The sequence below is a fragment of the Sabethes cyaneus genome, chromosome 2 (assembly GCF_943734655.1).
Source record: "Sabethes cyaneus chromosome 2, idSabCyanKW18_F2, whole genome shotgun sequence".
NCBI lineage: Eukaryota > Metazoa > Arthropoda > Insecta > Diptera > Culicidae > Sabethes > Sabethes cyaneus.
Genome location: NC_071354.1, coordinates 157,007,524 through 157,035,403, shown reverse-complemented (window position 1 = coordinate 157,035,403; position 27,880 = coordinate 157,007,524). Strand labels below are relative to the sequence as shown.

General features: G+C 37.8%; 1 protein-coding gene across 2 annotated transcripts in view; it reads right to left on the bottom strand.

Annotated features, from left to right (window-relative positions):
- The window catches only part of LOC128738697 (cyclin-dependent kinase 14), a 227,282-nt gene that overhangs the window by 28,269 nt on the left and 171,133 nt on the right, over positions 1–27,880 (bottom strand). For both annotated transcript variants that reach the window (XM_053834021.1, XM_053834022.1), the window contains 2 exons: positions 23,029–23,217; positions 1,187–1,383 (listed from right to left, as the gene is read on the bottom strand). In XM_053834021.1, the coding sequence (XP_053689996.1) occupies positions 1,187–1,383; positions 23,029–23,217 (386 nt within the window). The remainder of the gene's footprint in view (positions 1–1,186; positions 1,384–23,028; positions 23,218–27,880) is intronic.

Here is a 27,880-nt window from a genome sequence, read left to right as displayed (position 1 = left end):
GGAGCGAACGAGGTTTGCAGAGAAGCACTCGACTGGAATCCACAAGGACAGCGTAGAAGAGGCAGACCCAGATGTTCATGGCGACGCAGCCTAGCCAACGACATCCGGGCTGTAGACGAGAACCTGTCCTGGCGACAAGTAAAAGCCATGGCGGGTAACCGTCAGCAGTGGAGATCTCTGATTGCATCCCGTTGTTCTGCCGGACATGGACACATAAGTAAGTAAGTAAGATTGACATAGTCAAGTATCGAAACTTGGATAAAGCTGTTTTTTGTGCGAGAGATACGGTACAGGTTTTCTTTCACACCGCGTAAAAAGCGGAAAATGTGATAAGAATTAAGTCAATAAGTTGCACCGTAGGTAATAAAAAAAACAAACCACGTTAAAAGAAAATTCCTTTATAAAATTTATGATTCCAAATATTAAAAAAAAATATTAGGTTAGCTTCAGTCAGAGCTTCGACATCCTTTCTACGCTCGTGAAATGAGTCACTCGTAAACATGTGCGAATTTATTTCTATTTCCACTTATAGTTGAGGGTTTGCATTTTATTAGTGTCTATGCGCGCAAATGTCTTCTACTCTTCAGCCATGAACATTTTGTATGTTTCGTTCCAAGGTAAAGATATTTTTATGTCACATATTATATTTCATAACAGAACAAAATGGAACCACAGGGATTTCCGTGTCACAGCCACTGGTGGTGCACTGACTGCACTGATCCAGTTGAGAGAAAACGCAAGAGTTGAGTACACACCCTATGAATATCATAAAATAAACTCAAATTGAAATTTATATGCACCGTCCTTGAGAACAATTGTTGTCGCATCTGCCTTATACAACGTTGAATGTCGTATTTGAGAGCTTTTATTCGCCAACAATAAGTTGCTTTTATAGCTATAATAACCATCATATTATTGAATTTTACTCGATTTGAATCAGGAGACTCTGCAAATTTAAAAACCAATCATCATTTTTAATTACCAAATTCTATTATTGCCGGTTTTTTTCGGAGAAAATAGTCAGCCAACCGGATAATAATTAGTTTGTTTATTTGTGGGATTGTTTGCACAATAACTAGTTTACGGTGACTAAAGTTCCAACTTTGAACTTCAAAGTTTTGAATTCTAGTATGTTATCTCGTTTAACACTAACTAAGTCAAATGTCTAAAAAGAAAAAAAGCTCACCCCGAAAGCACTAAACCGTTTTCTCCTAGGATGCGGGTCGTGTTTGTTTAGGAAAACTTCCGACTTTGGCCGGGGAGGCTTCTTAGGTCGCATTATCACACGTGTTTCTTCTCGGATGTCGTCGTCCAGCAGTTTGCTGTCGGAGGACACTGACAGCTGCCGGTGGACTCGTTCATGGTCACCGACTCTATTCCAATCTGGAAGAAAACAGGAAATAAAATTAGAAAAATATTAGAAATAGTATAAATATAGATAGAATGATATAGAGAATGATTATTTTAGCGAAACAAATATATACAGTGAGAATTGACGTTCAACATAGAACAATCGAATTTTTCACTTATGTAACTAAAAACAACTCGCAGCTCTGCGAACAGTTTTAGTGGGTTGGATACCCGTCGGCTCGCTACGCTCTGCGGTGTAATGAATATTCGCGGTTGTACATAGAATTGAGTGTTCACAGATTAGGGACGATTGTTATTTGTTTTAGAATTTCATTACGGCGACAATGCGGCTGAAAACATTGTTTAACTACACGGCAGTGCTTTTGCCGACGGCGCGCGGCGGTTTGCCACAGCAGGTGAATCGATCGAATCGGTCAAACAGGCAGCTAGAGAAACCTTGCACCGGATAACAGCGGGCAAATATTTACGGCATACTTTCAGCGAGCGAAATTCACTCAGTTTAATTTGTTTGCATATTCCGTCGGCACAAGGTAAAGTGAAACATCTCCGTGGTGCAGCAGACATAGAGACGGGAAGTAGAAGCCTTTTGCTACATGCAGTTCCGTTCCGTTACTGCGAGGTACACAATGCGCCGCTAAATTGAAAGTATTTTTAATGCAACCTGTATTCCGTTTCTGCCGGCGACAGGAAGGAACACACAAACGAACATTTGCACTGCTGTCTCTGCAGCTAGATGCAGTATCACGAAATTTGATGGCGACTGTCAAAGTGGATAGTAAATACTTGCAATGGCTGTTTGTTCTTCTGTTACTGCGCACCAAAGAAGGACAAATACTGGAAAACCTAGCAAAATATATATCGCAGCTGAAACCGAGAAATCATTTGGATACGCGATTTAGGTATTTACCTACACGTTATCAACAACGTTCGTAGAATGTGTTCGTAAAACACTCGCAGCGTTTTTTGAAGCTGATTGCATATGGTGAAAAACACGACAGGCTGACGACTGAGACAATTTATTGAAATTTTAACGAATGGCTGATCAACATTATGTTACATTGTTAATGTTGCCTGCCTCATTGATAATCATTTTCTGCTGTACGCAACACACTCTATCTTTCGACGTATTTCGTGCCCTCTCAAGTAAAAATAATTTACAGAAGCATCAACTTTTGAAACCGGCATCAGGGCAATTTTCCGTAATCTAATTAATAGAAGGCGGCAAATACTGGGCTCCATCCAGCTACTTAGGGCCACGAGGAGCACTCTTCCAGAAAGCTCGTTACAGCAGAATGGTCTTCAAACACAAAAAGCTTTAACTCGAGTAACTCGGCACTGTCTTGATTATTTTGGCAACGAAAAGCACCATGGATGAGCATAATTAAAAATTAATTTTTCATTTAAAAACAGTCAGTCAGGTTTTCTGAAAACGAACAAAGTAAAATGGATTTTCACATGGAACATTTCGCGACGAAAGGCTATGGGACACTGGTAATTTTTCTTGCAAAGCTCTTTGTGCTTTATTATATCGTGTTAGGTACGTACTCAGCAATATTTTACGTTGCATTTTTACTATAAACCTAGCCAGTTATTAACACATATCTGTAGATTACTATTTAAGTTGATTTATTCAGAAATACACGATTTAGGTTCCACATAATAAATTTACAATCACGTCGCCAAAACCCCCAAAAAGTCAAACACAAACGAAAAACACAAAGGGATTGCTGCAAAGAGAAATGCGAAATTGAAATGGGGTAAAGAAATGAGAAAGTGAAACTAAAAAAACCAATAAGTTTTCTTATTAAATGAATATATATTGAAAAAAATAAAAGAGGAAGAGAAGAAGCAAATAAAAGGGTTTTCCAGAAAATCTCAAGGAAAATATTCATGAGTCATGACCAATCATCGTAGAACAAAAATATTTTCATGTAAATGAAAGCAGTTTTCCACCACCGTGGATCATTTCTGAACAACTTTTTGTCTATACAGTTGGACTTCGAATTTGGCAACAAATGCGTGTCGCCTATGTTGCCAAAATCGAAGCCGTGCCAAAATCGAGACCCTTTTTTGATATGAAAAAATTGAATGTAAATGCGTTAGAAATTGAGAAAATATTATTAATCAACGATTGTAATAATTTTATGCTTGAAAAGTCCGCCGAAAGCTATCCGTCCGGTGCAAGTAAGTTTTTCGCAACTTGCGGGAAGTCATAGTCTTACGGCAATAAAAATATTGTTGTTCAAAACATTCTATAATAGCAAACTTTTTTTTAATGAACACACTGAGGGCATCGTTTTTGCGTCATTTAAAGCATGTATGCGGAAACTGACTGATATTTAAGCATATTTTTGTAAGGCAAACATTTTGTATTGCCAAAATCGAGGCATGCCAAAATCGAAATCCTACTGTATAATATTCCCGTGATTACTGAGAAAGTTTGCTAATATTTTCATTAAACAATTTTGAAACCAAGAAGTTTCAGTTTTAGTTTTAAAAAATGTTAAATGTTAAAATATTGTTGGAGTTCGTCACCGTGAATTTTATATATCAATTTTGTTGATTTTTTCGGTGAAAATAAAAACTATGATGCTTTCAGCGAGAATCGAGACAACAGAAACCACTTAAAGTGCAACTCGTCCGCTACTGCTCTGCTGCTAGTGTTAAACAATCACTGATTGTTCACCGAAAAAATCAACAAAATTGATATATAAATGTTAAAATGTTTTTTTGTTAAAAAATGCCCAAATGGAAACGGTAAATCCTCCACAAACGTCGGGAATATAGCCTGCCCATGCAACACATTTTCGTGGATTTCAAGGTGGCATACGGTACCGTCGAGCGCCAACAGCTGTGGCAGATAATGCACAAAAACAGTTTTCTGGACAAACTGATTAGACTGGTCAAAGCTACTCTGGTAAGAGTGATGGGCTATGTGTGTGTTTCGGAGTCATTCTCGAGTCCTTTCGAAATTCACAGAGGGGTTGTAGCTTCTATGTTAAACAGTGTGAAGTATTAAAAGTGTGAGAAATGATCTTCAGCAAAAGTTGCCAACTCCTAGCCTTCGCAGACGACCTTGACATCCATACTAGATACCTTGGAATAGCGGATGTGATTCACACCAGACTAAAAACGGAGGCTAGGGGGATTGGAGTATAAATCAATGCGTCCAAACCCATTTATATGGTAGGAAGAGACTACAGAGAAAACACCCAGCTAGCATTTTCATATGTATAAAAAAGATAAAAATAAGCATTACGTACAGATATACATGCTAATAAATCGTATTTGATGCGCAAAATTGGCAAATCCGTACTATTTTGGAGGCGATATACGTGATTACGAATAATTTTGAGCGTTACGACTATATAAATTATATATTAAATTATTAAATTATTAAATTATTAAATATATTAAATACGATAATATACGATTAAGCGCGAGTCGCTCCGTACTACTATACGATTTTGTGCTGAAAATCGTATGTATGTCACTTATTATCATTATATACGATATAAAATCAACTTGGTCCCACTTTATCCAGCTTTAGTTACGATTTCGAATTTGTTAGGAGATATTCACGATAATTTTCGTACACTGATATACGAGTTGGTGCTAGCTGGGCAACATTTGCCTCCCACGGACATCAACTATTGACGGCGATGAACTGAAAGTGGTTGATGAGTTTATATATTTGCGATCTCTACTCACCGCCGACAATAATACCAGTAAGGTGATTCAACGAAACAAGCTGGAAGTCGGGCCATCTTTTTCCTCTGCAGAACAAATGCTCATCGATTCGTTCGGAAGTCTACCTTAATGGAGCTGAGTCGTCCATAGAACCCAATTCATGTGAGTTATTTGTTATTTTCGTCTGTTTCCGCTTGTGATCTTGGACCGTAGAGAAATTGATGAAGCAGGGTCAATACTTCCAGCCAATTACGTCGACTTTAACATCTTCGAGATATCTCCTGATATGTTGCCACTGCCGCCAAAACATTGATTTTTTTTAAATGCTACACTACTTTGTTGTATCTTTAACAAATCATTCGCGCAAGAATTTTTTTTTTAATTTTTGGAATCATTTGTTCATGTTTCCAGTATTTAAGAGTGGAGATCACCGAAGTGTCACCTCAAAAATATTTTAAGTATAATGTAAGTGTCACTTTAATTTGTAGCACTAGACACTATTTCTTCTGACCAAGGCAACTAGGAAGAAGCGCCCATAGCTCTAGCCATCCCAAGCCCCTACCCAGCGCCTCCACGTGGTCATACCTGGAAATACTCAAATTTGTATAATTGAGTAGCCAATCCCTGATGTTACAACTGTTGTATTAGGCTTTGATTTCAGCTTATAGTTTTAGGCTTCAACTTTATTTTCAAATATTATATTATTTAAACTAATATTTTTGGTAGAATGATCTATTTTCAGAGAGCGAAATAAGGCGCTATATCCTTGACCAATTGCAGCCTGGTTTTTCGTCTAAATCCCATTAGTTCATCCCCGAGGGTCTGAAGTATCACTTAACCTTATTACTTATTAGCAAAGATACTCACAATGGCTGTAAATAAATCATTATCTATATGGCAAGCGTTTGGTACGGGAGGTCCACGCTCTTTTCCTTTACCTTGGAGTTGAACGGAATTGGAATTAGGTACTATTTCTGGTTCCACTTGATTCCTTGGAATTCTCTCTGCGGTACATACTGCATAGTTGGCCTGGCCGTTGACAAGAAAAATGAATGATTTAAGTAATCGTCATTTTCCAAGATGCTTTCAAGAATTGGCTGCATCAGTGGAGGATTAGATTAGACTAGACACTGTTTCTTCTGACCAACATGGCCTCTTCACGATGACAAACCTACATGACTTGACTTCTAATTGCAATATTGAAATGGAGCGCAAGGTGCAAGTAGACGTGATGCATATACTAACTTAAAAGCTGCCTTCGATCGCATCAGTCATCGCTTACTGCTTAACAAATTATCCCGACTGGGTATTTCGCAACAGTTCTATCAAATGCGCGAATGGGTCTTACAAGTGAAGCTTGGCTCGAATGTATCGTCACGGTTCACGAATAAAACTGGTGTACCGTAAGGCAGTGGCTTGGAACCACTATTGTTCCTTTTATTCTACCATTTTGTTCATTTTGGTACGGTACCTCTGCCCTTAAAAGATGCTACAGACTATGGTCTATGTTAGCGAATTGAAAATCTACTTGACGATTTGTTGCATTGTCATCGTCTTCTTTAGGATACATTTGTGAATTGGTGCCCAATGCGAGATTATAACGTGCTACCGAATCAAATCGCCTCAAGTTTTCGGCATTAAAATTGACGATTACGTATTGACACGGGCTGCGCATGTGAATGAGAGACTCTATGATCAAGGAACACAGGCCGCCATACAAAGCTGACGATGTACAAAATGCTAATCAGACCAGTAGAAAGGTAATTGTGGATAATTTTTGGCGGAGTACAAGGTGAAAGCGGATAGTGGCGGAGGCGTACAAAACAGGAACTACAGGCTTGACGAAAATTGGGAAGTTACAGTACGCCAGCCACGTCGCGAGGATGTCGTACGACTGTGCACAGTGAATGGAGAGGCTAAACGTGCTAGATGACTTCTCCAGGTTGAACCGATTTGCATGTGAGAGACGCGCAACGAATTAGCGACGAGTAGTCCAGGAGCAAGTACAGTGGAGATAAGTTCTTTACACAGCACGAGCCACCCCGGTTGTATGCTGCTAGAAGCAGGTAGGAAATGAGAAATGAAAATATAGAAGCAAATGGCGAGCGGGAAAGTATAACGGAAGTATAACGCGAAAGCAGAGAAATAAGAAAAAGAAACATGTAAAAAAACGAGAAATGGAATAGAGTAAAAAAAATAGAATAATGAAAAGAAAAATGGAAAAAATGGGAAATACAAATAGAGCTAGGGTATTAAAAATCTAAAAATGCGAGTTTTACGAAAACTGGTTAGGTTTTGTGCGATAATAACTCAGGTACTTTCTGATCGATTTCAAATATTATTGCATTCATCGATCGTAAAATTATCTGAGAATCGACTTCTCTATTTTATGTTGTTCGGTTATAGTCACTTTAACAGCTTGGGTCATTCGTGACTTTTATGGGGTTGGGATTTGAACCCGGATCTTCGGCGTGAGAGACGTGGATATTAACCATTACACCGGGATGGACCCCTTCTCTAATATTTGTCATTTTCAGTTTTCCGTACATTCGATAAGAAAACAAGATGTTTTACTAGCACAAACATCAGATTGCTCATCGTCAGTCTGACTGCTGGAAAGCATTTTTTTAGCTTTGATGGTTGTAACTCAGGAAAACAGGACAAAACATGTTCAGACGGAACCGAGCAATATTTAATATTTTCAACTATTAAGCTGTTTAATTTTCGATCGCTGTCAATGGCAACTACAAACGAGCATGCGCTTGATGAAGAGTAAGTTGATTTTACTCGCCTTTGAAAATACTATTTTTGTTTTAATATTTTTGATCATCGTATTCTTATGTATTTTCTTCCGGATTGATGTATATTGGTGAAAACCGATACACATCAATCCTAATGAAAATACAAATACTATTTTTCGTTACCACTAATATGTCGCAAACACTTATGATTTAATGATAAGTACAAATAATATGTATAGGCAGTAGTTTTCATTGTTTAGGAACAACCCAAAAAGTCGTCAAAGTTATGTAAAAAGTTTTAAAGCAAAAACCTGCCCAACGTAGTGCTACGTTAACAACATAACGTGTTTATAACTCAACCCATCTGGCTTTCCTATCTGCAAACATTGCTGAGAATATGTAAGTTTCGCTAGTAAAGTTTTATTCGTTTTGATATGAAATGGCATTAGATATTCCGAGCTGTAACGCATGTAATTTTCTTAAAAGCATTACAAATTTTGCGCGTACTTACGGATGAAACAATGAAAAACATTGTTAGTGGAAGACTGCCTGCATAAAGACCCGACGGCGAAATAAGAACTGCGCTTCTATACTCTTCTAGAACACACGCTCGAGCGAACTGCTAGTAATTAAATAGCAAAGAGTAAAATACATGGAAAGTTCTTATGTTCAACTGAGCACAAATGACGAGACCCGAACTATGCAAACATAATTGTTACAAGCAAACACACAGCAATTTAAATTATTAATTGTAGAATTATTGTCATATTAAATTGCTATATAAACAAAATAGCGTAAATTTCGGAAAACACATATTTTAGGGGCAGAAATCCTCGAGATCAATACGATCATTATACGCTTTGACTTTTCCAGCTCTGGCCAAAAGGAAAAGCTTTCATAAAGCATGCACATACATATGTCTAAATGTCAAAGTTCGCTCTGCTTTCTCCACAGCCAACGTCTGATGAACGAACAGATAGCAGAAGTGAGATGATTTATTCATGCAAATTGTTTTTGGACGTGAAAAGTTTTTAATTAATACTAGCAAGACGTCGACAGTCGTACTTTTAATGTCGCCTTGAGTTGCCTAATTGTGTTATATACCGAGTTTCGTCATTCGCTTGTCATATTTTTTTCCAGAGCTTCATCATTAGTATTCCATCTCACGGAGACAGTGAGAGGCGGGAATCTGACTAAAATCATGAGCATAGAACATGAAAAATAATTTGCTCAGCAGTACAAATTATCTAATTTGTTAGAGGAAATTTAAGGAAGCAACATCTCTACTTTGCATGTTACACCTATATGTTGTAGACATAGTCTTGAAAGCTAAAATTCATCATACTCACTAATAGAGCAGAAGCAAGACTAAACATCATATCATCATAACATCGCGTTCAGAGTCGAATCACGGTTTGCCAAAAGTTCCATTATCACAGACACCGTTAATGACAGTGCAACCGACGGCGCTTGTCTCCAACATGAATTCCTGACGCACCGGAAAATTAGGGCACTAATAATACCGGCGACCCATATTTCCTTTCCATCTCGGAATCTGAGTTGCGGTTTATACAATTTGCCAGTGTCGGTGGATGGTGATGACACAAGCAGCCGAAACCACCCGTCACCCGGTCCAAAATCCCCTCATGCTCATCGTGGTGTGGTGGGTGTTCTGTTCTGGAGTGCGGTACACAGTTAGATGTTTTTCACTTCTAGATTTCCCACGTGGAGCCGGCTTGCCGAGCCATTCGCCGACACTTTATGGTTCTCTGGCGTGGGGTGTCTTTATTTTTATTGTCATGCTAGTACCAAACCTACCAACAACAGCCAGCAAGTCAATCTCGCTCCACGGTTGCTTGCCTGTGGCACTACGATGTGTGTTAGTGTTGTTGTGTATCAGCATACTCGTACATATATGCCGGTTGGAAGTCAAGCACAAGGCAAGCTTGGTCCTTGGAACAGTCAAGCAAGCATGCGAGCATATTTATATGCGAATAGCTGGTAGACCGGAAATGGAAATTGCTCGACCAAACGTGTTCAGCGCGGATTTTTCACGATATGATCCGTTTGCTTTGTAAAGTCATATATTTGCACCAGCATGTATTGTTACAGTTTGCAAAACGATGCAACGGCTGCGGCGAGATCGGGGGATTCGTAGGGCATGATGTGTGTGAGGCTTTTTATTGCTGAGATTTATTGTTAGTAGGGGAGATTTATGTTGGAAAAGTAAAGTAAAAGCTTTACCTTCAAGCGGATGCTTGGTTCGATTTTTTGTAGGAGAGGGAATGGCTTTGGACTTTTTCAGCGTTTGATATAAACGCGTATTAGTCAGTTGGTGCTAAGTCATAGGTCACTGCTAATTAACAAAAAACGGGGTTGACTTAAGCTATTTATAATTGCACAGCAAATGTAAGTGATAGTTTAACTAACTTTCACACTGCTGATACGAAAAAAGGGTTATTTTTGCGCATTTTTATTTACACTGTGGTGGAAAATTTTGAAGAAAATTTAAAAGAAACTAACCTCAAGAATAACTACCAAATTAATTTTTTGGCTTGGCAATTCATAGCCTTTCAGTGATAAAAATGTCGCTTCGAAATTTCTATTATCGTTGTTCTTGGCAAGATTGTGTGCGCAAGAATGGAAAGAATGTAAACTATTCTAGTATATACGAATCCAAACGTTAAAGACAATTAAAAATTTTCATGACAAATTGAAATGTTTGAAAAATGTAAAAGGAAAAACACGTGGTTGATACCTAGTCAATAAAGTAAAAACTGTCATAAAAAAATATTACTCGAATTACAATTCCGAAAATGGCTTGAATCAATATGAATACGAAATCGCTGTGCCTATTTTTTTAACATTCTACGCAACGTTTCCAAAAGATGCGCCAATTGTGGCATTGAACGTCGATAAACGATCATAGGCTTTCCCGTCCGTTTTGCCTGAGGGATTACCATGCGGTCGCAACCGAACAGAATAAGTTTTACCCGCTGCTGCTCTAAAGAGGCAGGCAAAAATAACATTTGCCCATAAAAAGGACTATTTTACGAGCTCATTTAAAACAATGATGCTGTGTAAATGGTGACCCGAAACCCTCCTCGGGCAATGCTTTTCTGCGGTTTACGTCTTGTCGATGTTATTTCAGGATAGCACTGCATGCAGTGAATATAGAACGACGCAAAAAAAAATCGCTTTGTTACTGATTGATTCTGTTCTACTAGTTTGTTTGGGTCTTTCATTTGTGGTTGCTAAACACGAGCTATTGCCATTCGTGTCGTAAAAAAATCAGACGAACACACAGTAGAATACAGATTTACAAAAAAAAGTCGATTTCGATGCACAGAGACGCGACTACTAGTGTTTTAAAGTACAAGAAAATGTAGAAAAAGTGTTCAATTTTATTTCGCAGCAACCAGATTCAAAACTGAGGTTCGGCAAAAAGGCAAAAACTGATCGGCAAAAACGAATTTGAACTCGCTGGGGACCTCGCCTAGACCAGTGGGGTTATTGAACTTTTGCTCGGAAGCAGCCCATAATCCATCTTCACGTACGTTTCGTCGTCCATGAGAATGTATCGTTCGTACTTCGTAAGAACCTCATTGTACAATTTCCATGTACAGACATATCTTTTGGCCACTAGATTCTACTTGTTCTGTTTGTTTGTTTACTGGCCCAAAAAGATCGAAATCTCGCAACGAATCCTTCTGTCAGTGCTTTGGCTAGTATTCAATTTTTGGGCAATATCATAATCCGACATCCCTGGGTTTACCCTGCTCGTTCTTCCTTCAAATGCAACTTTCAATCCTTAGATTCACTACGACACTTGCTATGACCCTGCCTATCGATAGTATGCCGCTCACGGAACAGTTTGAGAACATGATCGATTTAGCCAATGACCAATCACCACCATTTTCGAAACGCGTGTCTAACATTAATTTTCGGTTCGCGGCTTCCATCAATTCTATCTTTTTGAAACAAAATTAATCGTGACGAACTATTCAGCACTAAAAGACGAAACATTTCAAAACAAACTGCAGTCGAAACATTTCAGATCCGATCACTAGGAACGTTGCAGTATAATAAACAGTGCATACAGATATTAAATAACTCGAGTTTTAGTTCGGAAACCAACTAAAGGTAGCACTGCAAAAACACACTTTTGTTTTATGATATAGATTCTAAAAGAGACAAGTGACAAATGAAATACTAAAAGAGACAATCAATAGATTTTAGTACAGATTTAAATGCAGATCGAAAGGGTATGAAATGGGGATGGCGACTGAGAAGAAGTATCAAACATAACTCTAGCTATCCTAAGCCCCTATCAAGCACCTCCACGTGGCCATACGCGGTAATGCTCAAAAACGAGTAGCTAAGCTAGGAGGTGCGATTCCGAGGTAAGTGAACCCTTAAAATTTGATTCTCGTAGTAATTGTTACACGGTGAACTGCGACGGGTAGTAACGCGGAATTTATTACAATCGTAAATAAAGCCTAATAAAGTGCACACAAGTTGATAGCTTATCGTTCACACGAAATATCAAGTAGAAATGACATGCATTTGCCGCTTTTTGCTTACAGTTGTAGTTGGAATAGTAGTAGTATACATAGTAGAGTTGAATTGGATAAATTTTCTTTTTATTTAATTTTAGGTGAAAACCGTGTTGTTTGTGGCAAAGCTGTATGTTTGGCTACGTGCGCAACAGCAAGCAAGAATACAAAAAAGTGTCAACAAGACTGATGACATTTTTCCCCCATGCCGAAAGGTGTAAGACACCTAGAACAAAAGATGTGTTCATTGTTCTTGCATTTCATTTGCTTGTGTACCAGTAAAATGTAGCAAGACTAGTAACAAGAAAAAATGGCAAATTTTACTCATCAACCAGTAAATTTAACGACCCTGTGTGTAACTAATGACTTAGGGTTTATTTCTAATTCCCGTCGTAGTAAGTAAAACCATTCTAATTTTCATCATTTGTTGGATGGATTTAATGAATATTCCAAAAGATCTTGAGCTGATTTGACTAAAACACACTTACCTTCCGATCCGTGAACTTAGAAATCACTGAAAAGCGATTATTAAAGCATATTATTGAAATTATGCAACCGACTTTATTTCTTAAATTCGTCGTACCGTTTTAAAATCCGTCCATCAAAATTTTTCATCGTCCGAACAAAAAATCACAACAATGTTTACGAAGCTAACGCGTATGTATTTGTGTAGGACGGCATGACAAATGTTATTCTACAAAATTTCTGCAGGTCAGGCAAGTTTTCCTGGCTGTAGAATAACGACATTGCCTTGCGTAAGTTATTTTTATTTATGAATGACGGAAACTAAAACGATTAGTCGACATTGTGGTCTTCGTCGCACGAAAAAACGTAGGAAATTTGGCTGGTAGGACTCCTTTAATGATAAAAAGCATTTAAATAGATCTCAGCTCACTCTGATTGATCGCGTATGATAGACAACTAAATAAAAAATTAGGGAATAACTAGTTTTGCATTGTGTGTCATAAAAATGCTCATATTTTTAATAATTTGTGTTGGATAAGACGGGAATAGGCAATTACGACGATGTAGCAACATACCCTACCTCATTTTTCCGTTCTTTCCCGTCACACTTTATCTACCTTATCTACCCAAAGCTAATGATCGCGTTTTTGCAATTCAGCACCACTACACTGTGCTGTGAAATGCCCTGAGGAACTCAGGAACCTTTATCGAGGCACTAGATGACAACTGTGAATCTGTAAGATTGACAGGCCATTTTAATTATTGTGAATGAAACTTTAAATACAGTTTTTGAGAACACTTGAAAATATGTACGTTGTATCGAGTACGTAATACGAGAGGGTGCGTAATAACGAGGGTACATTATATCGAAGTTCTCCTGTATTATAAAAAAAAATCAACTAAATACCTAACCTGATTACCTACTCATTACGGTCAAAACACGTGGTTGTTCAATATGAAAATATTCTTAAAAACTAAGAACTCTTTTCAATATTTCACCACCCTCAACAATTTCCTACCGTTACAAGTTACGTTTACGAAATTCATTCATTGAACAGAACCACCACTAAAGACCAGTAAAATCAAACGAACAGAAAGTAGCTTTCATCGATAAAGTTATTTTACCACAATCAACCGCAGATATTATGCTCCACACGGTATCCTAATTCGTGTTGTTACATACTCTGTGGAAAATGTAATGAAAAGCGGCACGCAAAATATGTACTAAAATATTCCACATAGAATTTATTGTTGCTATTCATACGAGGTGATATCACCCAACTTCATGCATAAAACAATCGGAGTATTTAGCTTCAAAAGAAAAATACGCCCGGAGCTTATGTTCTCATTTACATGTAAACCTATGTCAAGCTGTTATTAGATTTATAGCTCTTGTTTGCGGTAAATACAGATGATCCTAGCCGTCATAGAATTCCATAGAATGATAAAGTTAACCAAGTGAATATCATAATCGAATCGCATGCAAATTAATTTTATTATGGATGAAATAATGTTCAATAACACTTTATTTTATTGTAGCGCTTAAAATATGTCCCGATTGGTAGTCTAGCTTTGGAGGCATCCACGAAATATGCACCTAACAAAGTATCAATCAAACACAAGCAAAGACCGTGACTTGATTTGCTTTGTTCCGATATTGATTGGATTACCTTCTGTGCGTAGGTCTACACAATGAATGGCGCGTTCGAGTCTAAGGGATTCAGTTATCTCTGGGGAAACACTGTTCTGTCCCGTCAAGTGAACGGAAATCAACGAGATAATTCATGCGAGCAAAAGCGAATTCGTGTAGGACCACCTGTCCTGCGAAGCTCGCATATCCTCGTTCTACTTGAGTGCGTTCATTCATATGCGTTGACTATGACGACGGCAACGACGGAGACGACGACGACGACGACAACGACGACGACGGCACCATCTGATATCGATTTAATTCCGGCATCGATCCATCTCGAACGTGTCGGCTTTGAATGGCTCAATTTCGGGTCTCGCCGGAGACGATAATTTTCCAATCAATTTTTTTACAGAACATGGCGTGTACACACCAGTGGCTTTTGATTCTTTCCGAATTTTGGCGCATAAAGTGATTGGTTGAGAGAACGGTAGCGCACGTAACACAATTTATTTCAATTTGCGTGTCAAAAATCCTTCCTCCGTTGAATGATCTAATAAATAAATAACGAAACATTTCAGGCACACCGTCGCAATAGAAAGTCGGCTCATGCGACAGTAGAAAAAAATCAAACCGAGTGCATTTAGGTAGGTAGTGATACTAAGAAACCGATAAATTCAGCATAACGATGAAACTCATATCAATTGCAAACACAACTGGTTTTTTTTTGGGTTTAGTCATGCATCACTATAGGTACTTTACCACACAAGACCCTCAAACCAAATGTATAAACCAAATAGAGAAGCCAAAAATAACTTTTTCAATTTTTGCTTCGTAATTCCAACCATAGTAATGCCGGTGATTACTTGATGGAGCAGCAACTTTGCTCCTTCCATTGCTCTGAAAACCGGTGTCGTTGCACATTATTCGATGCCCTTTGTCTCCGTTTTGCGGCTTTTCGGTAAAATTGCAGCCAAAGCTACAAGCAGCCATTCCTCCTAGGTACCTATATTCTAGCCACAAAGAGAAAGTTTCTATGGGGCTGCTAATAGCATTGTTCAAAATGGTAATTTTCCTCCCTGCTCTATCTCGTCGAATCTCTAGAATCATTTTAATTGCAACTCGTTGTTGGTTCATTCAGGACGACGGACCATCTCATTCTTTAATTTTCTTGCTTTGACAGTGACAGAAGATAACGTAGTAAAAATGTCTGTTAGAAATTGATTTTGATATTGGTCGTAAAAGGTGTCTAGACCTTTTTTATTTGATTCACTCAAAGGGGGCGGTCTTTTAATTATTGTAATTGACTTCGACAGAAACATTCTGATTTTTCGTATGGATTAACAAGTTTACAAACAGAACAGAATTCTACATAGAGTAATCTTAACATTGCGAATATTGTCTTGGTACATAAACACTCCTCTACCCCACGTTATCTGTACATAACTCAATGTATCTCGTGCTTACAACTCATTTCATAAAACATCGCCCATATTTCAAATGATATACATTACATCAGCCTCTCCTATACAAACGAAGGATGGGACACAGCGAATCCATCGGTTGGCCTCTTTTGTTTTTATTCACTAGCAGCCACTAAGATTCTAGCAGTATAGAAAATGAGCAATCCATATAAGTGTCCCACCTTCATCAAACTATTGTTCCATTTATAATTTTTCACGACAGAAGGAATACTGTCATGGAAGGTAACTGAAAGTTTCAATTTCCTTTAACTACTTGTTTCGGACCAAATTTCTGCTTTCAACCAACAGGCAGACAGAGGACTGGCTACCATCAAACTAAGTCACAAGCAACCCACATCCTGTTAATTCGACCCCGTCCCAATGAAAAGAACTCTTTATCAGCAGTTGGGAGACTGTTTTTCTTGGTTTGGTGCTAAGTACAGTACCTGCGGGGGCTGGCCAGTTAGGGAGCCTCACGCACAAAAAGTTCACCCTTAGGATTCGTGGGTATCCTTTAATGGAGAGTAGCACGTGAAGTGTAATATTCGAAAACTGCAAATTTACTGTTTGATATTAATTATTAAAAAACTTTGTTATTAACTTTCGAGTGGGTTAAGCAGAAACAAAAGGCGTAGATACTGGTCGCAAAACAGTTTGGAAAGCTTCATTTAGTTGGTGGCAGGTGAAAGTACTAATAAGTGTCCGTTTATTGTTTGTCCTAAAAGCAGGCTTGTTTGAGAATGACTTTCCTTCCGAAGTGTCAATTGTGTCACAATTTATAATATAAAAATGATTATAATTGGATGAAAGGTAACGGAGTACGTTGAGAGCCTTAGAATTGGCAGTTTATATAAATAACTATGAGAAAAAATTGGCGAGGCAGTGTTTTACTAGGTTTAGTTTAAAAAAAGCAATCCTCGCTGTCAACACGTCTCCATGGCAGGATCCTTTGAACGCGAAAAATAATTAGCATACAATATAGTTTACGATGATCGGAGAAATTTTACCAGAGAATTTCGCTGTGTTGACCTCTCTGAATGATAGCATAATTCCGAATGCAGAATTAAATTAATTTAGTTTATATTCGTAGTTGTCGGACCGGCAGACAATTACTGCTATTAATGACCGAGTGAGCAAGCGTTGCTGTGTTTAGAGTCTAGACAATATTAAGATAAACAAACGCTTATTTAATAATGCACGCAATGGATAAATATTGTAACAGAGGTAGCGCAAGACAAATAGTGGAATGGGAGAATAAAAAAAAGAAAGAGTAGGAACCCACCCAGCTAGCACCAAATCGTACATTAATGTACGAAAATTATCGTAAATATCTCTTAACAAACAAATTCGGAATCATAACTAAAGCTTGATAAAGTGCACCCAAGTTGATTTTCAATCGTATATATGATAAGAACTGACTCACATACGATTTTCAACACAGAATAGCAGTACGGAGCGAGTTGCGCTTAACAATGTATTGTTGTAAAATACATTTAACACAAGCTAAGCATAAAAAAGTAATTATTACAGAACTTTCAAAGACAATGCTCTATAGTTCTGCACTTGGTAGAGATAGAAATTTTATTTCTTCAGCACAGTTGCTTGTTTTTACATTGTTTACAACTTTGCCGAAGAAACTATGCCTATATTTCCTTACACAAAAAAGTAATTCATTTATTTTTATTATATCAAGCGATGACTACTTTTTGACACTTTCAGATTATGGGGGGTATTCATATGAACAAAAGCTCCGAAGACACTATATGGCTAAAATAAAGGCAAAGAACGGTAGAAAAAAAAGCTCCCCTTTGCGCCTTTTTGGACCACTGTGCATGTTGACTAAGATATCGAAAAACGGCTATTTAAAAATTTAGAGAATTAATTTTTACATACTGGAAAAAATTTCAAACACCAGTTTTAAAGTTTTAAATTTGAGTGTAATTTTCAATATGTGTTGTAAGTTGGACGCACCTTTCTTCAAATGATATTTTAGTCGCAGGCTTTCGTAAAAGTACATGTTTTTCTGATAGTGGATTAACATAATTGAATCGTTTGTTTGAGAAACCCCACAAGCGCCATTTGACATGAGTCAATTTTCATTAGTTTTTAACAGTTTTGGATCCTCGGGGATCCCATACATCTTCTCTCAAAAAGGAAAAAGGTTGGTTCCACAAACTCCTTTTAGTTGGAGTTGAAAATACTCAGTTTTTCGTTGTTCTCCTACAATTGTGTCAAAAGCATATGTGGGGTTTCTCAAACAAACGATTCAATTAGTGCATTAACAAATTACACACGAAAACTGGTAACAAATGGCATTAAATATATGGGTCGAAATGAAGGCTGTGCTTCAGACTACCTGGGGTAAGTGGAACCTATTATAAATAAAGTGGTTCAGCACTAAACTTCCTATTTTTAGATATACTGCTGTTAAAAGTAACTATTTTCAAATTCTAGGATAACAGTTTTATTGCTTGTTACTTGAACGAATGAAAATTTTATGCAAACCTATTAAGTCGTGGCTGGCTATAATTTCCTCGATTGATTAGAAACAATCTCGCCTTCTCGATTCTTCGAAACAACTACCTGATATTTTTGGTTCAATTAAATAATATTTATAACTGCAAAGCTTTAAAATATAACCGAAAAGGACTAAACCAAGTGAACTTCATTAATCCATCTTCATAAATCCATTAACATGGTTTATGAGGGAGTGAACAGTTTGGTCACATTCTTTTAGCTTTCCGCAGCTTGAGCCACCGTCATAATTTAATGAAGCTTTTCGTTTTGTTCGACAAAGCTGTAAAGCATAAAGCTTGTTGCTTAGCAAAGTAGCTAAATCATTCAGCCAGTTTCGTTAACTTGAAAATATATTGCCGTGAGAAGAAAAATTAGAATTTTACTGTCAGATCATCCAGTTCGAGTTGGTTTATAGCGACTATAATCAAATGTTCTCTAGATTGAATAATAAATTTTCAGCAGTTTCCGTAGTTGTACAGCGTACGCGCATTAAATTTTATCAAGCATCTTGGTATAACACATGGGTGAAATCAACACGCTATCGAAATTGTTGAAAACTAGTTGTTTTAACAGAATAAACATACTCAATTAGTCAATCTCAATTTCTAGTAAAACCATTCAAAGTGCTTCCTGTGACATGAAAATTGATAATAACTTTCTGCCTGCAAAACACACTTTACGTTGATGATTTTTTGTTTGTGGGTTAGAACTCCAATATTCTGCCAAATAGCAGCAAGAAATCTGTTTGGTCAAAGTGTCATATTAACTGCACTGTGAAACTAACAGATTGCGGTTTGACCGCAATAAGATCAATTTTGTATAGGAACACCACATTGTATTGCTACGCCCAGTTATAGGAAGTTTATAAGAGATGTGGCACAGCCAACTAGTTTTATTGTAGCAATATAAGCAACCACCATCAATTTGCTGTATTAACTGTTTCATTATGGTTTTATAGCTAACTGTAAGTGTGTTTTGACTCATATAATCTTGGTATAAAACCAGAGGTTTTGATTAATTCCGCAATAAAGTCTTTGTAAAATTCATGTGAAACCAAGTGGCATTAGAATTGTTACTTGAGAAGTCATCCAAATGCGGGACGTCTGGTTGGCCTTATCTGGTAAACTTATTATTGGATAGATATAGAGATAGATCCATTTTCTACTAAGATTATTCGAATTGGTTGAAGTATCTATAACAAAATATTTTGTTTTTTGTTATAAGAGACAAAACCACTGCGACCAGCGTTTAGATCTATTGTGGTATTCATGGTATTTAGATAACGGAATTAATGGTATTTGGATTTTGAGAGATTATTGATGGAATTTTAAAGCAACAACAATGGCACAATGATATTTAGACAAAACTTACAAATGATCTATTTTACGCATTGAAGAAATTAAATTAATCCTTTCATCTGATGGCTCTAATGATTCGTGCTGATTTTTCAGCAATTCAACATTTCAAGTTCATGCAATGGCAATCAACCAGTTCAAAATCCTTCAGTAATTAAATTACAATTCATTCAAAAAGTCAGCCGGAAACAGCAGTGTAAATTATATCAACTACTTGTGCCATCCTGACGAATTTGTCAAAAATAAATTAACTGCAGTCAGTGGCTAGATGATAATCCTATTACTTTCTCGTCGTTGAGCAAATTGGTCAAACTTGTGTTCTTTCATCCTTTTCAAGCGCCGATGTTGATGATGATGGTGGCCCTTGCGAGCCGAGACGATAGTAACGATGAAACTGTAGCCGGGCCTGATAGAGCGTATCAGGCAAATCCTCGTGGCTTGATGGCAAAGCAGCGGTGACCGCATAAATTATCCTGCTAAACCAACTATATCTATCGATACAGATGACTTGACAGGTTGGAATTCACTGCAGACCGCCGTGTACGGACGACCGCTTTTCCGATGGGTGATTATGAAGTTGGTCTGGCAGTGCGTCCCGTTAGGGGGGCTATGGCGATGATATTAAAGGTACACTAGCTTAATAAAGCAGAACTCAAGTTTGAGAATAGACGGTAAACCCGGTTTTATTGAATGAAAAGAGTAATCTTGCTTTCATTCATGTTTAAATGAAGTTAATGAAAACCGCGTCCCCGAGCGGAAAAATCGTTGGACCAACATCGTAGTACATTTTGATACGGATTGAAAGAAGATTATAGCTTCTGTATAATTTTATGATCCATAAAGCGGTGCCATAGCTGGAAGCGATTGCAATTTAAAATTATGAATTTTTGTACCGCCTGATGATCGGGGACGCGAAGGTATAATCTGAACTCCTCCTATTAGCCATCATGTCTCGAGCAACCGAAACGAGACCGGAAAAGCCAAGTGCCATTAACTGTTCACAACTGTCATACCGCTCGACTAAATGGTTCATAAATCTTGGCCTTACAACCTTTGTCATGCTGCGAAGTTCGCCCGCAAGCCCGCAGGCAACGGTGACGACAAACATTTACATCTTAAGAGATTCTACCTTTAGCTGGGAATGTAGTTCAGATAGCCTTTGCTCTAAAGGGACCAAAGTGAGGACTATTTTATTGCGACCAGTCAAAGTTGGATCCTACAGCAACCACAGGGTTCTCGAACCCCTCCCCACATGATAGCATCGTTACATTCGTTAGAAATTCGGACCCGGCATAGAAAACACAATCAGATGACATCGTTAACGACAAGGGACAACATGCAGATAAATAATGGCTGGTAAAATTAATGATAGATGCATAACTGTAGCTTATGAAAATCTTTTCTTGCAGCAACGGGTGATGATTAACTACAATAATTGATTTATTGGTGTGACTAAATAAAGTACAATTTAATTTGCGTTGGAACATTTTTAACAAGTTGTAATTATTATCATTTGAATTGTTCAAAATTTTCTTTCCTTTAAAGTAGACGCCTGAACACAAATGCATTTCTGTGTAGAATGCGCTATGTTCAGAGTCTTTAATATAAATATTCAATTAATGAATCACAACGCTCTTCTTCTTAATAGCACGTTGTGTTAAACTAGCTAATGCGACAATTAAAAACTAAGTTGGCAACTATGTTGGAAATGTTACCAGTGTGTCCACCCTTGAAAAAGCAAACAAGGATCGGAGAATAAGAGAATTTCAGCCAAATATATTTATGATTAGTACAGCACGATAAATAATTCCCGAATCCAGGCTGGTAGCCATCCTATTTGATTGCATTATATGGGGCTGAATCGTAAGAGACAAATTGGAAGCAGGCCGAAACGCCGAAGGTTATGGAAGCTGGCCAAAACATTGTCGTGCTAGTGGTAGATATTACGTTAGTGCGACGTGAGATTTGCTATGCCAGTTTGGGCGAACGTTGACCGGGTACGAATTGAGTGTCAAAATCAAACCACAAAAACTGGCGCCAGTCTGTCCTGAAGTGAGACTATATGCCATGAGACATATCACTTTCAATGTTGATAGTCCTATGTTGCTAACAAAAATAAGATTCTATTCTCCTGGATTAATGTCCTAAGTTTGTTCTTTTGAACTGCGTTAAATCAATTTAATCTGCGTTTTAATATGCCAGGTTGAGTAACAAAAGAGTTTAAATTAGTCTTAAGACTTTAAGCTACAGTTATAACTTTATGTACGAACGTTTTCATCTTAAGGGAGGTTAATGTTTTTACTCTTTGAACATTGACGTTATCCTTTCAAGGCTCATGGAAATGGCAACCGAGAAAAGAGTTGCTCGAATCTAAAACTAAAAAGCAAACTACCAGTTGACTAGAACGCCATAAAAGTGCTATAATGGGGTGCTAATGGTCACTCGACGGTAAATATGCGCCATCCAGCCGATTTGCCATCCGCATTCTGTTTTCCTACCCTTATCAGAAAGAAAACACCCCAAGGAGCGACGATACGATCTAGGTCAGCGGTTGTTTGTTGGAATCTTAATCGAGTGGAATGGAGTGGATGGCGATTGTCGGTTGTTGTATCTCAATATCGATTCAGTGCAGTTCAAAAGCGAGCCAAAAGTTCGAAAAGAAAACAGATATAGGAATAGTTTAACCCGGCATTCCAACCGAGAGTGCATTCGTTCTAATAAAACAGCGGATTGCGTCCAATAAAGAAATTAAAATCTTAAGAGAGTTGGAAAATCTACTATTTCAATCTCAGGAAAAGCACAAGCATCTAAGATCCTACATGATTTATAAAGGAACAGTCTGAAACCAAAGTCTACGATAAAGTTAGTCATGATTCTGTTTACGAAGCTTGACCCCGTTTTATTCGACAGCATGTTTCTCACAACCTAAATTCGATCTAATAAAGATTATCTTCTTAGAATGGCACCGTCGTATCACAACTTCAAGAGCTTTTTTTCCATCATAAAAATATTTGTCATAAAAAATGGAAATAAAACTTATGGATAAATATCATTCAAGGATTTCTATTTTTGTAGCCACGAGAAATAAGTATTATGACCTTGTGACGATGGAGATGAATCAACATGGTAGGTTAAAAGAAAAATAAATGTCCGTTCACCCGTACGTCCCACGTACGTAGGGCATGTGTACAATTTCTCAAACCACCGGCTGGCGATGAAAAATAAGCCTAAAACACTTACGTTTGTTGTATGTTTTATCGACCGGGATGTTGCCGTTGGGCTCCAGCCGGTCCAGATACTCCTCTGATGTGTAACCGTTGAAGGGCACTTTTCCGCCACGTGTGTGGCCATGTCCGTGGTGGTGATGGTGGTGAGGATGATGATGGTTATTGTGCTGCGTGCTGTCGTCGTTTTCTTCCCGTGATATCGCTGTAAAGACAAATAACAAATGATAAGTAAACGGGAGCCATTTTTTACTCACTTTGCAAAATTGTTTTATTTCTATTTTGCTGCCAACCGTGGAATTACGAAGGCTTACGTCGGCAGACCTTTCCGGGCGAAGACAAAATCGATATCAAATTGTGCGGTTGAGTGATAAAATATAAGGCCTGAACCCAGTGCGATTATGAGAAATGTGATGAGTCAGGATACTGAGTCCGCGCCTCAAATATTTTGAAATGATTGATAAGACGACGATTTTGAGGACTATTTCTTCGAAATGCTTTTGTTCCCGCAACAGAAAAATTTTAATCACAAAATGACACATGCTGAGTGTGAAATGCCGCGCAGTTATAGACAGCGTGGTATTAGAAATAATATACTTTGACTCGTTGTGCAAATGATTAGCAAAAAATGGTTATTCAATAACTTTACCAAAGAAGTCTATGAACTAATCGGTTTCTTACATAAATCTGTTATCCACCTATCATCGTCGTTACGACTAAACGTTTTTGACGTAGGACTACGTCTTTGTTTACTATACTGGGATTGGGTAGCACTTTGTGAAAATGAAAATAGAAGTGTAACGTTTGAATGAAAGATTTCAAAAGCTAGTAACTATTAAGCTACTGAACGAAACTAAACAATTTATATGTCGTCGGATAGATAAAATGACCAGCAATTTTATAGGGTGGTAAGAGAACAAGTTAAGGAGGGGGTAAGAGGGGGGGCTCCTATACAAATGAAACACAAATTTCCTCAAAACTCGAGAACTGTTCAAGCAAATGGATCCAAATTTAGCATGTGAGGGTTTCTGAAGGCAGGATTTCTTTCTACGGTGTACTGAGACCTCTTCCCCTTCTAAGAGAGGGGGCTCCCATACAAATGAAAGACTCATTTCCTCATAACTTTAGAACTAATTAAGCAAATGGAGCCAAATTTGTAATGTGAGGGTTTCAGAAGGCCAGAATTTTTTCTATGGTAAATTGAGATCCTCTTTAGGAGGGGGAGGGGCTCTCATACAAATAATATACAAATTTCTTCATAACTCGAGTACTAATCAAGCAAATGGAACAAAATTTGACAAGTGGGGGTTTTTGAAGGTAAGAATTTTTTTATGGTCAATTGGAACCTTTTTTAGGCGGGGGGGAGCTCCCATACAAAAAATAAACAAATTTGCTCATAACTCGAGAACTAATCAAGCAAAAGGAACCCAATTTGGCAAGTGGGGGTTTTTGGAGGAAAGATGTTTTTCTATGGTGTAATGAGATTCCTTCTAAGAGGGGGCTCCCATACAAATGAAACATAAATTTCCTCATAACTCGAGAACTAATTAAGCAAACGGAACCAAAATTTGGCATGTGGGGGTTTTTTGGAGGCAGGAATTTTTTCGATATCGTATTAGGACCTTTGCTTTCTTTAAGAAGGGCAGATCCCATACAAATGAAATACAAATTTCTTCATAATTCGAGAACGAATCAAGAAAATGGAACCAAATTTGGCATGTGGTGGTTTTTGGAAGCATGAATTTTTTTTGAATTTATTTATTTTATGATGGTTTGAGACCCCTCACCCCTGTGGTAGGAGGATAAGGACTCTCCTTCAAATAAAACCGAAATTTTTGCGTATGTGCCATATTTTCTGCTTTGTAACAAGCGGTAAGCTGTGAAAGTTAACTAGTAAAACCTTCTCGGAGCAAAAGACAGGGAATCGACGCCGCTAACTTACATGCCTGTTGTCATTCATGTCAAAAGAGAAGAACATTCAAATGGCACGTCATATTTGCGATGAACCTGCTTTGGCTTTAATGTTGTTTGTAACCAATGGCCCTTTTAAAGGCCACAAGCTTGTTAAAGTAACATTATTGAAACAAATCAAGCTACGCATAATCATATTCAATACAATACTCTGTGGGCTGGTCATTCATTACCATTTCAACCTATATGATGCACACAAGTGATTTTTAAAAGAAATCTCTATGTCTGAAAGGTTGCAGGCGTTGTACTTATGAAACTCCGTCCACGTATTTTCATAGCCACCATTGCATTCAATGAAGAATCGAATCTGAATATTTCGTTCTTCTCTTTTAAACATTCACTTAAACAATGGCACTCTCAGATTCTTATAAACATACATATGCCAGAAATGCAGTTGTCATTAGTCTTTGATCTGATGATCTGATATAGTCCTACGTCACCCTTTCGTACAACCCTTAGTGCTGTATACCTTGTAATTTTTGGAAAAAAAATCAGAAGGGTTGTGTTATAAGCAGGGCTTGAAAAGGGATCGCAAGTTGAATGTGACTGCCGTGAATGCGAACTTTCCGCATTCAAACTCCGCTTTTTGAACGATCATTTGACTGTTTTTCTTATCCAGTCAATCTGCCGCTTGCGCTGTTGCCGTCTTACAATTCATGCGGCATCTCAGCAAAAGCAAACAGTCAATCTCCCGTTTTGCTTTGCGCTTTGAGAATATAAACTGCAAACTGACTGGAAGCATACGGTGACGTATTTTTTCGTTTCTCTTTTTGTCTCCAAATCGGCTGCTCACAGTAAAAGTTTGTCACCCAGACGTCGGTCCGACGCAAGCAAAATATTCGTTTGTATTGGACGGAGTCCGATCGACTTCTTCCATGCACATGTAGTGGTTGTTTTTTTGTAGTATTGAATCATACGATTGTGCGGTTGCTTTTCGTAGCGTGGTGATTGCCAGTCATTTGACTGTTTTGCAGTCATTCGCTGCTCCAAACGGTAAAGGCAACTTGATCGAAACGAAAATGTCAAAAAGCTTTAGAACACGTTCATTCTGTTGCGTGCATTCGGCGTTTGACTGAGCGAACTGCCAGTTGTGTTATGCATAGCGTTCGTATTCTACCTCTAAACGGACGGTGTGAACTTGAATGCGCGTTGGTGTGACTGCGGTAGAAAAAAAAGGATCGGTCGAAGCCCTGGTTATAAGTACGACCACATAGTTGACGTAGAACTACGTTAGGCAGGTTTTTGCTGTACAATTTTGAATATGAAAAGTTTTTTCACGACCCATGACAAAAAATATACCGTAAACATAAACCAAACAGAATAAGAATAATACTTTCCTAGGGTAAACGCACCATTAGTGGTGGTAGTACCAGTAGTGGTGGAAACTCGAATTATTCCATTATTTTTGCAGATTTTGGTACAAGTTTGATATTTATCAAATAATACTGTTACTGGTGTTTCGATACTTATCAAACTTGTACCAAAATCTGCAAAAATAAAGGAATAATTCAAGTTTCCACCACTACTGGTACTACCATCACTAATGGTGCGTCTACCCTATACAATTAAAATTATTATCATTGTTTAATTTATCATAAATCATGAGTTCTTTTGTGCTTTAGAATACGTGCGTAAGTGGTTTTTGTCACCCCCCCCCCCCTTGGAAATTGGCTTGAAAAATCAGGGGGCAAAACAATAATTTGTAGGATATGAGTTAATTTTTATTCATAGAATCAATTGTCTGTGGGTTCTTCAGCCTGAAAAACACGAAACATGAGTGTACGAGTTGAGTTAATTGCTTCTGTTCTTCTGAAAATCGGCCGAAAAATTTTTCTTTCGTTTTTGTCTTTTTTCGTAGATTTTTGGACGTATACAACTAAAGTCCCGTAATTTGCAAATTCACACACAAATAGTGCTCTATGGATTACTAATCCTCCCGGTTGCCCTTTATGGACATGAATTGTGGTCGCCAAATTTGATCGACGAGTGTTTGTGATTTTTAGGTGTAAAATTCTGCGATCTATACTTGAATGCAAAGTGGCAAATGAAGTGTGGTATAGACGCATGAACCACAAGATGTATCAAGTCTACAAATATGCTGATATAGTGAAGATATATTACAATGTGGCAGACTGCGGTGGGCTGGGCACGTGGCTAGACTGCCTGGCGAAAGAGTAGCTAAAACTATTTTCAGTAGATAACCACGAAGACTTCGGGACAGACACCACACCCGATGGAAGTGCGCTGTCGAAGACGATGTACGTTCAACTGGTGTTCGAGAGAATTGGAAAATGGCAGCCGAGGACCGACAGTACCAGGGGACCATAACTCGTTTGGCGCAGGACCGATAACGGACCGTCGCCACTAAAGTAAAGTAAGTTTTGCTACTTTTACGTGCTTCGTACACGACGCTAGGATACTTCTGCCAGTTCTATTTTATTAATAATCTTGACACATTTTAAACAAAATTTATTTTTTGCAATATCAGCTTTCGCTCCAATTTTATCAGCTTAAAATTCAGAGAAGGGAGAACCAGAAATATATTTGCTATATATACCCATTTCCTTGCAAATAAAAACAAGTACATAAGTATAAGAAAGAACTGGTAAATTAAAAACGAAAAATCATACAGAAAGGAATTTTTTCATATGGTGGGTATAAAAGTCTCAGCTCTTTAAAATTCCATCAAAACAAACTGTTTCAATGTTTATGAAATTTTTAATAAAATAGAACTTCAATCCAATAGTTATCCCGTTAATTGAAAATCCATTCATTTGCTACCAAAAAAGCTAAAGTTAAAACCAGGCAAAAGACATTCCAACATGACAATTTTTGGGACCACCCTAGCCCAGGAGGAGCATCGCAAGTACCAAAAAATTGAATTATGTATCATGTTT